This window comes from Ailuropoda melanoleuca, chromosome 14, assembly GCF_002007445.2.
Source record: "Ailuropoda melanoleuca isolate Jingjing chromosome 14, ASM200744v2, whole genome shotgun sequence".
Classification (NCBI taxonomy): domain Eukaryota; kingdom Metazoa; phylum Chordata; class Mammalia; order Carnivora; family Ursidae; genus Ailuropoda; species Ailuropoda melanoleuca.
Genome location: NC_048231.1, coordinates 68,988,238 through 69,003,354, shown reverse-complemented (window position 1 = coordinate 69,003,354; position 15,117 = coordinate 68,988,238). Strand labels below are relative to the sequence as shown.

The 15,117-nt window shown below is 40.7% G+C and overlaps 1 protein-coding gene across 21 annotated transcripts in view; it reads right to left on the bottom strand.

Moving 5' to 3' along the window:
* Nucleotides 1-15,117, bottom strand: part of DTNA (dystrobrevin alpha) — a 245,090-nt gene that overhangs the window by 87,288 nt on the left and 142,685 nt on the right. For all 21 annotated transcript variants that reach the window (XM_019797940.2, XM_019797941.2, XM_011222883.3 and 18 more), the window contains one exon: nucleotides 1,812-2,025. In XM_019797940.2, coding sequence (XP_019653499.1) covers nucleotides 1,812-2,025 — 214 coding nt within the window. The remainder of the gene's footprint in view (nucleotides 1-1,811; nucleotides 2,026-15,117) is intronic.

Sequence of the window (15,117 nt, the reverse complement as noted above, 5' to 3'; positions counted from 1 at the left end):
TGGGATAGTCCATGATGAATAGCATTTATCAACCTTGAAATAATTATCATTAGCTGTTTAGAGAACATATACAGCCCATTTTCCCAAAATGATCTTCCCAATATTTCTAAATGGAAGTGAAAAACCTAATTCTATTGTATATTTCTCATTATATAAGAAATATTGAGGTATGGCGTATTATATCATATAAAATATAAGATATGTATATATTATATGTCTCATATATTTCACAAAATCCCCCTTCCTTATTGTTAATTGGGCCCTGTTTCTGTATTTATGGAGTGGATACAAATTATTTTTTACCTTTGAGCCCTTATGAATCCTTCAGGAATACTCTAAGATTTGGCAAGAATTTTATTTCTCTTTTTATATTTTCCGTTATTCCACTTATAACAAATAAGTGCCCTGAAGATGTTAGCAGCAAGTCTGGAGGCTTCCGTGCTCTTGTCAAGGGGGCAGGATGGAAATGCCATTATAGCAGTTCCATAGCCTGGTTCCATTCTGTCACCTGTCATGTGGAACCATAGCCTCCTCTACCTGCCTGCCACTCGGTTACCATAGTGATTAGGCCAAAGCAGGGTATCAGTTCTGAAGTCTGCACAGGCTAAGCATGGGCTCTATCAAGCCGGACTGCTTGTTTTAGAACTGTTTATTTCAACTCAAGAATTATTCAAAATATAAACATCCCGAGACAGTAATCTACACTGGTCAAACCGAGCACGAATAATTCTGTTACCACTCTAGGTTGTAAAGTGACAGCTGGTGACTTTTGTGAGTGGCATAATAACATTAGCCTGGCTGGAACATCTCCAGTGCCGGGCTTAACTATTCCCAAGCATTGGCCAGACAATGAGACTAAGCAGAATCTTTTGAGAGTCTTAAAATGCGATTCCTGAAAGGTCAAGTTAGCAATTTTCCTTTTTAATATTCAAAACCAGTAGTGAAAGTGGAGATGTTGATACTGTATCTAGACTAGAGGCTATCAGCAAAAGACCTTTTGAAATCTTAGGCTGGTAAACTAATTCAGGGGAGTTTTTACACTTCACAAGGCTGCCACATGTGCCTTGGAGAAGAAATCTTCGCTGAATACCTAAATCCCTACTCTGCCACTAAACCGTCGAGAGACACTGGACAAGTGACAGTCTCTTTCTGCTTCAGGTCTCATCTGTAAAATGAGAGATTTGGAAGAACAGTCTTTAATATTTCAGCCAACTCTGAAATGCTCTGATTCTATGAGAGGAAATTACAAGATAATGAGACTGCGTTTCAATTGTTGCTTGTGGACGGCATTACACTGTTTTATGAGGCACGTTATTGACCGATCCATTTAATGCAAGTCATGGCTACTTTCACTAGGCTGGTCAAGAAACTGTTGTCAATTTCTCCCCGTTTGCTCTAGGGTCTTGTTATGACACCTCAGAAACACTGTCTTAGACAATCTGCCAAGAAGAGAGTTAAAAACATCCTCCCACTTCATGCTTCATTAAACCGCTCCACAGGCAGGCCATCATGCAACACATTCAGACAACCACAGCTTCTAGGAAGCGTGGGATGATGAGTTAAATAAAGGTCAGCATAGAAAATACAATTGTCCTCAACTTTTTACGGCACTATTTTACTCCCTAGTTTTTTTTCCATAGCATTTAAAATGGACGTTAAACACAGAGTGGCATTATTGAGATAAATATCTGATCAAGAAAAAAGAAGTGGTTGGTTACTCGAAGGAAATTATTTGGAAGAAAGACCCAGGAGGACAAGAGGAAGGACAGACCAAACATGTGGAGAGGAACAGATATTCAGAGGGAGCTTACGGATCAAAGGCTGCCAGCAGGAAGTTAAGCAGGAGGCTGATGGACTGTTCCACCTGGATTTGGTGAGTGGTTGGCATTCGTTTGTTGAGCTGGTAGAAAATGGTGGATAGCACAGCCTCCAAGCGGGCCACACTGAGTTCTATGTTCGGGTCCAGGTTGTTCAGAGCATTTTCCCGCAATGCTTCTATGACGTTCCAAATGTCCACCAGGTGCACTACGTACAATTAAAGCAGAGGGAACACATCAGGCCAAAATGCAGGGAAAGGTAAATTCATTGTTTCACATGTATCATCTGTCCCGTTTTGTCAAGGTCCCTCGTAGCCTTCAATATGCGTTCGACTCCTGTAGGTGTTGATGTAGTAAATGTACATAGACAGTGCCTGATCTCAAAGACTTGATGTACAATGTATAAGAGCAAGAAAATTATTTCCTGAAAACCACAGTAGTTATTTCTAATCTTCAAAATGACCCTTGCAGTACAGCTACTATCTTTACACGTGAGAAACTGAAGACCAGGGAAGTTAATGGACAAATGTCAAGGTCCAAGGCCAGTCAATGGGAAAACTTGCATTCAAATTCACATCTCTCTGACTTTTNTAATCTTCAAAATGACCCTTGCAGTACAGCTACTATCTTTACACGTGAGAAACTGAAGACCAGGGAAGTTAACGGACAAATGTCAAGGTCCAAGGCCAGTCAATGGGAAAACTTGCATTCAAATACACATCTCTCTGACTTTTAAAAAAAAAATTGAGATAAAATTGACATATAACATCGTGTAAGTATTAAGTGTAAGGTGTGCAACATGTTGATTTGATACATTTCTATATTGCAATGTGCACCACCATAGCATTAGCTAACACGTCATATCCCATAATTATCATTTCTTTTTCTGTGGTGAGAACATTTAAGATCTAGTTTCTTAGCAACTTTGAAGTATATAGCACTTGGGATTAAAATTAACAAGTCTATCTGGCTTGAAAGCATTTTTCCATTGCACATACTGACCCCTTAAAAGCAAGAGAGAGAAAACCAACACTCGCATTCTAGTGTTTGAAAAGATATCAAACCTGCATTTATTTAAAATATTTTCATTTGTTTATATACTTTTCATAGTATAAGTTTTGAAATAAAGAAGGGAAAGTTAAGGAAGGCAGGAAGAGAGGCAGGGGAAAAAGGAAAAGTAATCTCTAGAAGGCAGCAACGGAACTTAGTCACAGATCACTTAACTAACCTGGTCAACAACAAACAGTTTTTTGGCTTACATTATTGAGTAGCTCACAAAACTTAAGTCATGGTTACTTTCACTAGGATAGTCAAGAATTTCATTTCTCTTTCTTCCCCGTTCTTGCTGAGGTCTTGTTATAACATCCCAGAAACCTCACCACAATCCAGACAGTGAACATCTCCATCAGCCCCAAAAGTGTCCTCCTGCTCCTTTCAACCCGTCCCACTCCTCATCCCAGGCAGCCACAGATATACTTTCCAAAAAGGTTTTCTGGAATTCTATATAGCTGGAATTATACAGGATGTACTCTTTTTTTTAAAAAAAATCTGGATTCTTTGACTTGGTTTAATTATCTTGAGACTCAGCCATGTTGCATGTGTCAATAGTTTGTTCCTTTATGTTGTTGAACAGTACTCTATTGTGTGGATATATCACATTTGGTTATCAACTCACCTGTTGATGGACACTCGGGTTGTTTCAGTTTTTGGTGATCACGCATGAAGTTGCTAAGAACAATCTTGTACATGTGTTTGTATAGATATATGCCTCCATTTCTCTTGGTAAATACTTGGACATGAAGTGGCTAGGTTGAATGGTCGGTGTACGTTTAATTTTTGAGAAACTCCCAAGTGTTTCCCAACATAGTTGTGCTATTTTCCATCCACAACAAAAGTGTATGAGAATTCCAGTTTCTCTACAACTTCACCAAATTTAAGGTTCGCTTTTCATGACACCTTTGCATTTGAAACAAATCTGTTGTCTTTCTCAGTGAAATATGTACTTATGTTTCAGTTCCTGAGAAATGTGCACTCCATATATGCTTTGCTACCAACTCCCAAGTTTTAGTTTCCTACCTTTTTACTCATTTCTTTTTTTTTTTTTTAAAGATTTTATTTTTATTTATTTATGTGACAGGGAGACAGCCAGCAAGAGAGGGAACATAGTAGGGGAGTGGGAGAGGAAGAAGCAGGCCCCCAGCTGAGGAGCCTGATGTGGGACTCGATCCCGGAACGCCGGGATCACGCCCTGAGCCGAAGGCAGACGCTTAATGACTGAGATACCCAGGCGCCCCTCTTTACTCATTTCTAACACTATATTTAAAAAACAAAACTAACATATATTGAGATTCTGGACTTGCGAGTCCAAATGAACACTGGACTTGAAGACTGAAGACCTACATCCAAATATGGCTCTCCTCCTACAAGTGCATGCCCTCTTAGCCTCAAAGACTTGGAGATTTACTTTCCCCATCTACAAAGCAGGGATGGTGTTCCTTAAATGGGAAAAAATCACAAAGTCAAAAGTGGGAGTGCCTGATACATTAAGACAGTGTGTTACACTTGAACAAATGAACAATGTGAATCATGTAAAAACAAAACAAAACACAACTTTCTAGTATATCTCTGATTTGGGGCAGAAAAATACAAATCACTTTCTAACTGAAATACTTAAATGTTTATTACATTTGGATAAATTCAGATTTATGTGATTGCAAATTTCTTACTTTCTCTGACTATCATACAAGGAAATTATTTGTTTCTTAATGTTATTCATCCAGTCTTTCAATTTGCCAACCAAGGTACTCCCAAGGAAATGGGATCTATGAGTTTGTTTATTTATTAATTTCTTAAGGAATTAAATTAAATTCTGTGGAAACTGGGATTCCTGTATTTATTCCCTTATGCTTGATCTATACATTCTCTGGATCCAGTCCTTGGAGGATATGTCTGGGTGCAGAACGCTAAGAGGCTGTCCCGCCTCAGAGAACTAACAGTCAGGTGGGGATAGAGACATGATGCTCAATCACACAGATAATCAGGAATGATGACCTACCGTGACAGACAGGGTGCTAGGCACAGAATGGGATTATGAGATGGTTTGTGAAGAGGCCAGAAGAACAAGATAAGGCTGGCCGAGCACCATAGCTCTGGCAAGCCTTTTGGTCTTTATGCTGAAAGTAGGAAGACACGGGTTTTAAATAGAGTGATGTGCTCAGAAATGCAGCTTCAAAATGTCATTTCAGACTGTAAGGGAAGAGAGTAATGGACATGGACCAGCGTGCATGGCGGAAGTGGCTGTAGCCTGCTGCTGTGGTCCCAGCAGAGGTGGTTGTATTGTTTTCTTTTTTCTTTTCTTTTCTTTTCTTTTCTTTTCTTTTCTTTTCTTTTCTTTCTTTCTTTCTTTTTTTTTTTTTTAAAGATTCATTCATTTATTTTAGAGAAGGGGGAGAGGAGGGGCAGAGGGAAAGGGACAGAGAGAATCTCTAGCAGACTCCCCACTGAGCATGGAGCCCAACATGGGGCTGGATCCTACAACCCTGAGATCATGACTTGGAGCCAAAACCAAGAGTCAGAGGCCCAACCCACTGAGCCACCCAGGGGCCCCGGAGACGTTGGTATTTTTGCACAGGGGAGGCAGTACACAGAAAAACTGTAACCATGCACATTATACATACTTCTCTTCCAAGAGAGGCAAAAGACACAGATTTCGTAATCACAAAGATTGAGGTTTCATTCCTGGCTCCCCTAATTGTAAAACAGTGGGGGAAGTTATTTCTCCTCTATACAATTTATTATTTCCTTTTTAGAAATGAGGAGACGAATACCATCCAGAGAGAGCTGTAGTGAGGAGAAAAGAGAGAAAGTACAGACAAGACCTGACCACAGAGTTTGGCACATAGGTGCTCAACAAATGATAGCTATTAGTGTTAAAATAATTAAACACCTTCTGATCTACAGCCATACTATCATCTTATTGATTTACAAGATCGGTGACTCCAAACCTAAGTTTTAGCACAGTCCCCTCAAATTCAATAACCTAATTAACATATAATTTTGAGCATTTATTATATAGGTGATACAAAAGAAGCTTAAACTACATCCCAGCCACAAAAGCAGATACTATTCAGTCTAACTCATAAATTCTGAGTTAGTGGAGTTCGAATTGATTTCGTCGTATTTGATAATTAGAGACCTGGTGAGGAAGGCCCTCTTTCACAGAGACTTCTTGGAAATTTTATTTCATTGGTAACTGCTTTGGGAGGTGCAGATCACAGTGCAGAGTAATGCAGGTTCCTGGACAGTAGGTTCGACCAACTTCTCCTATGGACCTTGAGCAAGTCACTTAATGTTCTTAAGTTTCAGTTTCCACATCTGTAAAATGGGGACAATCACAGTTGCTCCACAAAAGAAACAAAAAACCAGTTGCTCCACTGCAGGGTTATTGTGGGGATCAATGAGATAATCCATATAAAGCACTTCACACGAGGCTTAGTGCATAAGAAGCATTTAATATGTATTAATTATTATTGAAAGGGTATCACAAGCCTTTTGCTTAATGAAATAGGAACACTAAGAAATGTGCTAAGTTGAGAGTCATAAGGAAGCTATTAAGAAGTCTGTTTTAAAAGTCTGACAGTTGTATAAACATGTTGTTTACTCTTGAGCCATCAAATCATTTTAGAAAATGAAGACATTTAGGTTGTGCAGTGATAACTGTAAACCACTAGATGGCAATGTGCACACTTGACTAAACAGCCATCAAGCTTTCACTGTCCATCAAACAGCATCTGCTATTAGGCGCAGGCATAGGAAGTGGGGTTTCCTCATCTATGTTACTGCATACATTTTATACTAATATACTAGATAAAGCAACGGTTTGTACAATAAAATCATTTGGTTAACATTAACCATATCAAACATAAACATGTATTCTTAAAGGTAGTATTTAGTACTTCATAGAATCTTAAAAATAACGTTAGTGCAAATTTTGGACATTACTAATACCTAACTGTTTGTATTCATAAATAAATGAAAACACAACCTCAGGAGTTAGTCTATTTCATCATTTAGCCCAGAGCCAGCCTTCCCTGGACCACGTCACCATACAGGTTGGGTTCAGGTCAGTGAATCTAAGCACAATGTCTTTTTTTTTTTTTAAAAGCACTTGGGGGAAAAAAATTTTAAAAAAAGTACAGCACTTGGAGATCTCAAAATTCCTAAGCCCACTTTCTACCACTTACCAATTCCAAAATTTAGGAAGGTGCGAAAGCCTTTTTACAAAGCTCTCCAGGTGATTCTGACAATCACTGATTTAGAAGACGTTAGAAGGCTTTCAAAGGCCTTGCAGCTGGGGAAGGTCATTAAACAATCATAGTGACTTAACTCTGGTCATTTTGGAGTGGTGGTTCTCAGCCGTGGCTGCACGCTGGACAGCCCTACAGGTTGTAAAATAGCTCCCTGGGGCTGCTGCTCTTGGACAGTACTCAGGGTAGCAAGGCACTAGGCTTGTTAGACATAGGCTCCAACCCAGATCTTGAGAAGCAGAATCTGCATTTTAACAACATTCCCAGTAATTGAAGTATGACCAACAGCTAGAAGTCAGTAGTTCTCTCTCCTTTGGCATCAAGTCAGCCTGCTATGGTTTTTTTTTTTTAAGATTTCATTTATTTATTTGAGAGAGCGAGCTGAGCAGGGAGACTGCCACGGGGCTGGATCCTTGGATCCTCCATCCCAGGACCCCAGGATCATGACCTGAGCCGAAGGCAGATGCCTCACTGACTGAGCCACGCAGGTGCTCCTCGACAGCTGCTATGTTCTAATAGGTTGAGGCATCTTACCAGAAGCTGGTAACTCTCAATTAAGTTATGTAGTTTAAGAATGATTTATATAATTATGTATATACCCATTGTTTTAGAAGGGTTGTGATTTAACTCTATAAGAAGGTCACTCATTGCATCCTGGGGAAGTAAGTGCTTTCTGGACTGGAAGAAAAGTAATTTGCATTTAGGTTGGGAATTGAACATAATCTGTTGACATGCCACTGGGAATATATTATATGTCCTCTAGCATGTAGATGGGGCATGTATGTGTGTGCATGAACCCCCAGCCACTCTGGCCACCCAGGCTTAAAGTGATGGTGACTGTTATCTGAGGCTTTGTTAGGACTAGTTTTTCAATCTCTGATACATGCAGGTAAAACTAGGGAGAATTTTCATGTTGATTTACTCATCCAATCCCACTGCAAAGGAGATAGATTGTTTCTCCGGAAAACTTGTAAAGATCTTCCCTCCCGAGATCTAAGTTCTCTGACTTTCAGGAAAATTCCCAGCATGAATTTCCCATTGTGACCACCCTGGAGAGCATGAGAACCAAGTGCAGGTGGTTTTTCTGATTCGTTTATACTGCAGGTTTGATGTGCCAAATTGTGTTCCTTCTCACAGTGGATTATTAAAACATGTTTGTAGGCTTATTGGAAAGTTATTAACAGAGATTCATTCTTTCAGTTTTCCAATAAAGTTCTGATGCCCTTAGCACTAAAAGATGAGCACACATAGGAGCATTGTCTTTTTCCTATGCCAGCTCTCAAGTACAAAGTTTTATTCAGTTTTGTTCTAAATACCAAGTAGACTTTAAGTAAGAATGCTTTCAAGGAGCTTCCCAAGTGGGTCAGACTGCCACGTGGGTAGGGTGTGAGGAGGTGGGGAGAAGAACCACTCCTTGTGAGTTTCAGGAACAACTCCAGGTTCCTCTTCAAACTCATTACCTTGCCAATCCGCTAACTAGCCTTTCTTAGCCTTCCATTCCAGAGGCTAACAACTTCATTTTATTCATAAAAGAAGTACTTATTCAGCCCTTATTATGTTGTAGCACTCTTCTGGGTTCTAGAACTAGTGTGAACAAGACAGGCTGGTCCCTGAACACACAGACTCACAGCTGGTGGAGAACAGTGGGATCTAGCGAACAAATGCACAGAGTATGCAACAACAGTCTAGTTTCTCTCACAGAGAAAAATGGGCTCAGAGATCACAGACTTGGACTCAGGTGTTTCTTCATTTGTACAATAGGAACAATAATATACAACTTTCTTCTGTTATAGGTGGGGAACAACAAAAATTACATGGAAAATGCTAAAGCTCCATATACATTTTAGGCATGTTCTTATTTTTTAGAGAAAACAGGCATTAAAATTTACTGTCATATAAAACTATAACCCCCCAATTCTTTCAATTCTTTGCTCCACTCTGTCAGTGATAAAGATATTTGTCCCTTAATACAAGCTTTCTTTTACAATATCAGGTTTGTGTTCCTCTTAGCAGGTGTGATGATGCTGTAAGTCCATCGGAGACTGCATCACAGCAAGGAGTATTTTAGCTCACGTTCAGATCAAATGCTTATCTCAAAATTCAGAGAATCTCAGCTCATGAGAAGAAAGGAGTGTTTCAACGTGTCACTAACTTACTGTACATGTGTTGCACATACAAGCATTAACCTGCAGAAGAAGATAGCCATGTACGTATAGAACTGGGAAAGGAAGCAAGAAATGAGATTCCATCATATTTTCAAAAGAAAGGAAATCCAACCAATAATTTTAAAGATTCTACAATATATGATGCTTGATGTTAGAGGGGACTAGACAAAAGACAAGAGCCTGGCCAGGAAAGACACTGTAGTTCCCATGGGGAAAGATGAGTTCAGATGGCCTAGCTAAAGATCAGGTTGAGCACACTGTCATCAAAAGCACACAACCATTGGGCAGATTAAAAAAAACCCAAACTACTGGAGCTGAAAATACAGGGATGCTATTGTAGGCTGGAAACATTGGGAAGGTTCAAAGGAGGGGGAGGTAGGGCTCGAGTTGGTTCCTGAATCACAGCAGGATTTCAATACATAAAGATGAGTGGGGGAGGATACTCTGGGAAGAAGATAATCTAGTGACTTCAGAGAGCAATGAATGAAGAAGGGGCAACCAGGTCTTCTATTGACCAGATGGGGCTAGCAGAGTTTGCTTGCTGGATGTACTGGAAAGCAGGGTCTGCAACTTTGTAACCTTTCCTGTTGTCCATTATTTGACAATTCTCTAATTTTTCAGTAAGCAAATGGAGAGATGGAGAATTTGCATCCCATCAAGTTTCATACTAAGCTTCATTTTCAAAATACCACGTGTGTTAATTCCATCCCTGTCTACAGGCAACCAGTCCAGTGGTGAAAATCAGAAGTGCTCTTTGGAACAGTGAGTGGGTCTCAGACTGTGGCCTCTGATTCCACAGGTCTGGAGTTTGGCCAGGGAATCCCCGGTTTCCGCTGTTGAAAAGCAAGCATGTTTGAGAACCATGGCTATGGAGCACGACTTAAAGAGATGAAGGGCAGGAAGAACAGGAAACTGATGCGCATCTGAGCTAGAGGAATTTATTTAAAGGGTATCACAAGAATCCTGGGAACAAGGATTGTGATCAAGAAAGCCATGTGCAAATTGGCCAGTTGTTAAGATTTTCTCAAATAAATAATACATTTCTTTGCCCTTACCCAGGCCTTTGATCATCACAAAACAATTTTTAAAAAGCTCTTAGGGAAGAGAAATTCAGTTAAGTGGTATGCTTGGCCAGGGTCAACAAATTTGATGTGATTACACTGAAGATCCTAGCCACACTGACCAAACACTGAGTTGGGAAAGAAAATGTTAATAAAATGCAATTTTTGTATTTGATTTCTATTCATGAGCCATGAGCTTTATCTTTCAAAATAGGAATCAAAACAACATCTGAGTAGCTCACCAAATTATTTTACGCTTCCAAAATCAACACTCCCTTGCTCCCACAGTATATACCTTTATCACCAAGACTGTTCTCTGTGCTAAGGATCCTTGGAGAGAAGCATCATAGCTTACAAAGATGACATTTTAGTTTCACTTCAATTTCCTGGGTAAAGTGCGTGATGGAATAGAGCTTTAGGAAAAGGTCTACAACATATTTTTGGTATAAAATCAAATAGGGTATCATGCCAATCCTCAAAGGCCCTGGCAGTACATCTATTGCCCATTAGGAAGAAGTGTTCAGTTTTCCTTAAATTGTGTTTGTAGACCAGCATCATTATTCAAAATGAGGTATAGTAATTGTTGGCTCAATAGCTGTCATACCGTAAATTAAATTGAACTAAATCCAATTGAACAAGCTTTTATTAAGCCTATTATTTTCCAAAGTATTGTACCAATGATTGTAAAAATAATAAGAGAAGGTAAATGAAAAGAAAGATCTGAACAATAACTAATTTCTCACTGCCGGTGTTTAACTTTGCTCGGAATATATTTAATAGCTTCAGAAGCAAGGGATCTAGAATCTTATCTCCCCTCTGGGTAGTCATTTCAGCCTTCAATAGACAGTTTGTGTAGGTTTCTTCAATATGCCTTTAGCATTCCCTACATTCTAGTGCCCTAGTTTGGGCTTTTACTGCCTTCTACATAGATTTTTACAGTAAACCTTCTTCCTCATTTCCAGTTTCTGCCCTCTTCCATCTCTCCTTAGAAATGGTGTTAGGTCCTAGCTCTGGTCATGCCATTCTCCATTACCTATTGAGTAAAACCCAAGCTCCTAAGCTTGAAAATCAATGTTTGGACTCTGGTCTCCCGAACTTATTTATTTATTTATTTTTAAAGATTTATTTATTTATTTGAGAGAGAGAGAGGTATGAGCAAGCGTCTGAGCATGAGTGGGGGGAGGAGCAGAGGGAGAGAATCTTCAAGCAGGCTCCCTGCTGAGAGCAGGGTGGAGGTGGGGCTTGACTCGGGGCTTGAATTCACAATGCATGAGATCATGACCAGAGACGAAACCAAGAGTCGGAAGCTTAACTGACTGAGCCACCCAGGTACCGGTCGAGTCTCCCAATCTTGAACTTACCTCCTACTCAGCTGCAGCTTTTTCCAAGAATCTTATGCCCCAGCCACATTGAGCTTCTTATGATTCCAGAATATGCATTTGGCTTTCTTGCACTGACTTATTATACTCTTCAGGTACACTCTGCAGTTGACTATCTTTCAAGGTATTACAGTCAGAATGCCCGAGGAAGCCCTGATACCTTCATGTGCAATTACACTCTCCTGTTTGTTGCTCCCAGACAACTGCATAGATCGGATCATTTATGACGCTCTGCATTTCTCACATTTACTAAGGGTCAAATTGTTCCTTCCACTTTTTTTTGATAAGCCCTTGACTAAACTTCAGGGGAAAGGAGGATCTCAGAAATGATGAACTAAATTTTATGGTTAGGGTCATGTGTTTGGAGGGAAAGGATCTGTGACTTTCACCAGATTTTCCCAAAGATGCTTTAAGAACCACAGCACTAAATTATAACTAACTTGAAGACATGTCCTGTGTCTTGTTCATCTTTGTATTCCTCATAGCTACTTGCACATGCCTTGTTCAAACTGGGTGCTCGCCAATGCTTGGTGAATGGAACAGGGTAGAGAGCTTATGGTTTGCCAGTCACTACTTATAATCTCTAGAAGTTTCCCTTTACCTCAGTGTTTCAGGAAAGCTCAATGCGACTCATGGAGCATGGCTTCCCACAGTACTTTGATTATTCCTTACACCCTATGACTTGAGCAGATGGCCAGAATCCTAGATGCCAGAGGCGACATTTCAAGAGAAAGAACATCCACAGGGCTGGCAACCTTGAGGACCTGCCTTCCATTTTCCCTTTACAGTTGTTGCTCTCAGGGGCGCTGCATCATGTGTCAACCTGGCCACGATGAACACTGACAGACAAAGTACACAGGGACACCCTGAAGAATAGGTAAGCAGCAGTTGGCGGGGAAGCGTCAGTTCTTTCTGCACTAACTCTGTACCATTTGTGTATAATTGTCTTTCTGCAGTAAGAGTAAAAAAAACATGGGATAGACACTGAAAATGCATTCATTCACCCATGCAGAAAATCGTTACGACACAGTTTCCTAGTACATAGGAAAATTGTTTGGGAGATAGGTTAGTGTTTGGGGTGAAGCGATCTCTAGGGGGCTAATCAGCAGATGATCCGCAAGTATGTCAAGTGAGGTTAAGGATATAAGTGCATCTTCTGTAAAAAAACAAAACAAAACACCCAAACTGTAAAAGGCAATAGAAAACACTGATGAGAAAATGTCTAACACAGAAAACCAAGGTACACAGGACGCAATGTTTCAAACCCTTGTTTTGTACCTTTTCAAAATCTTCACTCCACCCCTTTCTCCAGCTCCTGTGGGAGTGACTGTCCTGGTGTAGACTTTGACCGGCTCAGTGCAGCTGCCGGCAGACAGCACTTGGCCTCCGGCTGTCGCTCCAGGCCTCCGAGGCCTCAGCATAAAGCCTGGAACCTGACCAGCAGCCATCCAAGTGCAGCCCAGAAGTGCGGGGGGATTAAAGCTTGGAGGCCACGCCACCCTTGACCAATGCAGGACAGAGCAGCTAGATTAGGACTTCCTGCTTGTGTTCCCTGGGGGGACAGTCCTGGAGCCTTTCAGAAGGTTCCTTAGAAGTTCCTGCATTGTGTGTTGGCTTTCCTCCCTTGTCCCACTTCCACTCTAATGGCAAGGAGCGGCTTCCACAAAAGCCTTGCTGTGGAGTCTGGTTTCCGGGACACACGGGCTCAAGCACGGATTCTAACCCAGTCCCTGTGTATCACTGGTTGAACATTTTCAGAACAATAAATGAGAAGAAAATGGTGATTATGACCATGTTCAAAACAGATTCTGCTTCTGTGTGGTCAATAACTCTTCCTCAACCTACCCTTCTCCACAATATAGTATCACGGTGCTATTCAGCAGTGTCAAATTGCAAATGAAAATGCGTCACACTTGATCTTACACTGAAGTTTATTATTTTTGAGAAACTCAGCTACTCAGGGCTGACGCATTAGTAGGTTTGTAGCAGGCTAAGTGGTTCACATGTTTGACAGACATCGCAGGACAGGCTCTAAGTTTACCATGGCATTTGGCTCATATTTGGAAGTTAGAAGTTGGGTTCTCAATTATATGATTTGATCTGGTGTTTATTCAGGAGAAGCCATTTAACATCTCTTGTGCTATGCCCTCCTCACCTGGAATGAACAGAACTTTACAATTCCCGATAAAAAAAGGAGGTAAAGCAGAAGCTAGGACTTCTGTCCTAGCCCCATGCCATGAATAATTAAAACTAGCCAGATAATTTATTTCAATAGCTACAGATATACTTGATTTCTTTAATGACCATACTTATAAGGTATTTTTTTTCCCCTCAGGAAATGACAGTTTGCTCAGGGGACTGACAGGCTAGATATAAGCTGATATAGTGCAGTAGAGTGTTTCTCCTATTTGATAATCACAAAATCAGAAGCTTTATAATAAATAGAACGTATCATTAGATTCTAAACTTGAGGTTATTCTCATCCTCAATTTGAACACTAAGGAATATTATCATCCTTTCCCCCCATGGTCTAGAATAATGCTTGGCCTGCAGCAAACCTCAGTCCGTATTTGTTGAGTGAAAAAATAAATGAGTGGCTTCTGGTAACATCAACAAAATGTCAACAAAGTCTCCTTGATTTAGTTTTCATGGGTCACAAGTGTGGTTATGTGGGAGCAGCCACCCTTCCATCCCTGTCCTCCTGTCTTTGGTTTCCTCTTAGTGTTTGCCAGAGCCCCAAGATCCTGGGAGCCAGGCTGTAGGACGGCACCCCCTGGGTGTATCCCTCCTTGCTCAGCTCACCGGCTCTGCGCTGATCCAGCAGGTTCCCAGGAACACAGCTTGGCAGACCACTAAGGGAAGGCCACTGAATCTTACTTGCGGGATGGTGCTGGGAAGCTTGAAAGGCATTCCTCTGTATGCGTCACTCTTATCCAATGGGCTGGGGCATTTAAAGATGAGCTTCTTTCCTAAACTGTGAGCGTAAAATTGTTCAGTTGTCCCAGCTTCCTGGTAGAATGCAGAAGCAGGAGGAAGGGAAGGAAGCTGATGGGTGTTCCCTCCAGACACCCAGAAACAAGGTCACAGGCATTAGTTTAGTTCATGGGTTGTGCAGCGGCAACAGACTGAGAAGACAAAGCTCCTAGCATTCTCTAAAAATAAAAATACTAACAAGAAAACAAAGCTCTGAATCTTTAAGATCTTAAAAATAGAAACAAAGGGAAGAAGCAACTTTAATTAAACCCATATCACAAGCACCAGAATCTTAAAGGCATAGCTCTGTTCTACCAGAAGTCCGCTCTGAAAGCATGGTTCAACACTCGCAAATCAATCAATGTGATACATCATATCAACAAGAAAAGACTCAAGAACCATATGATCCTCTCAAT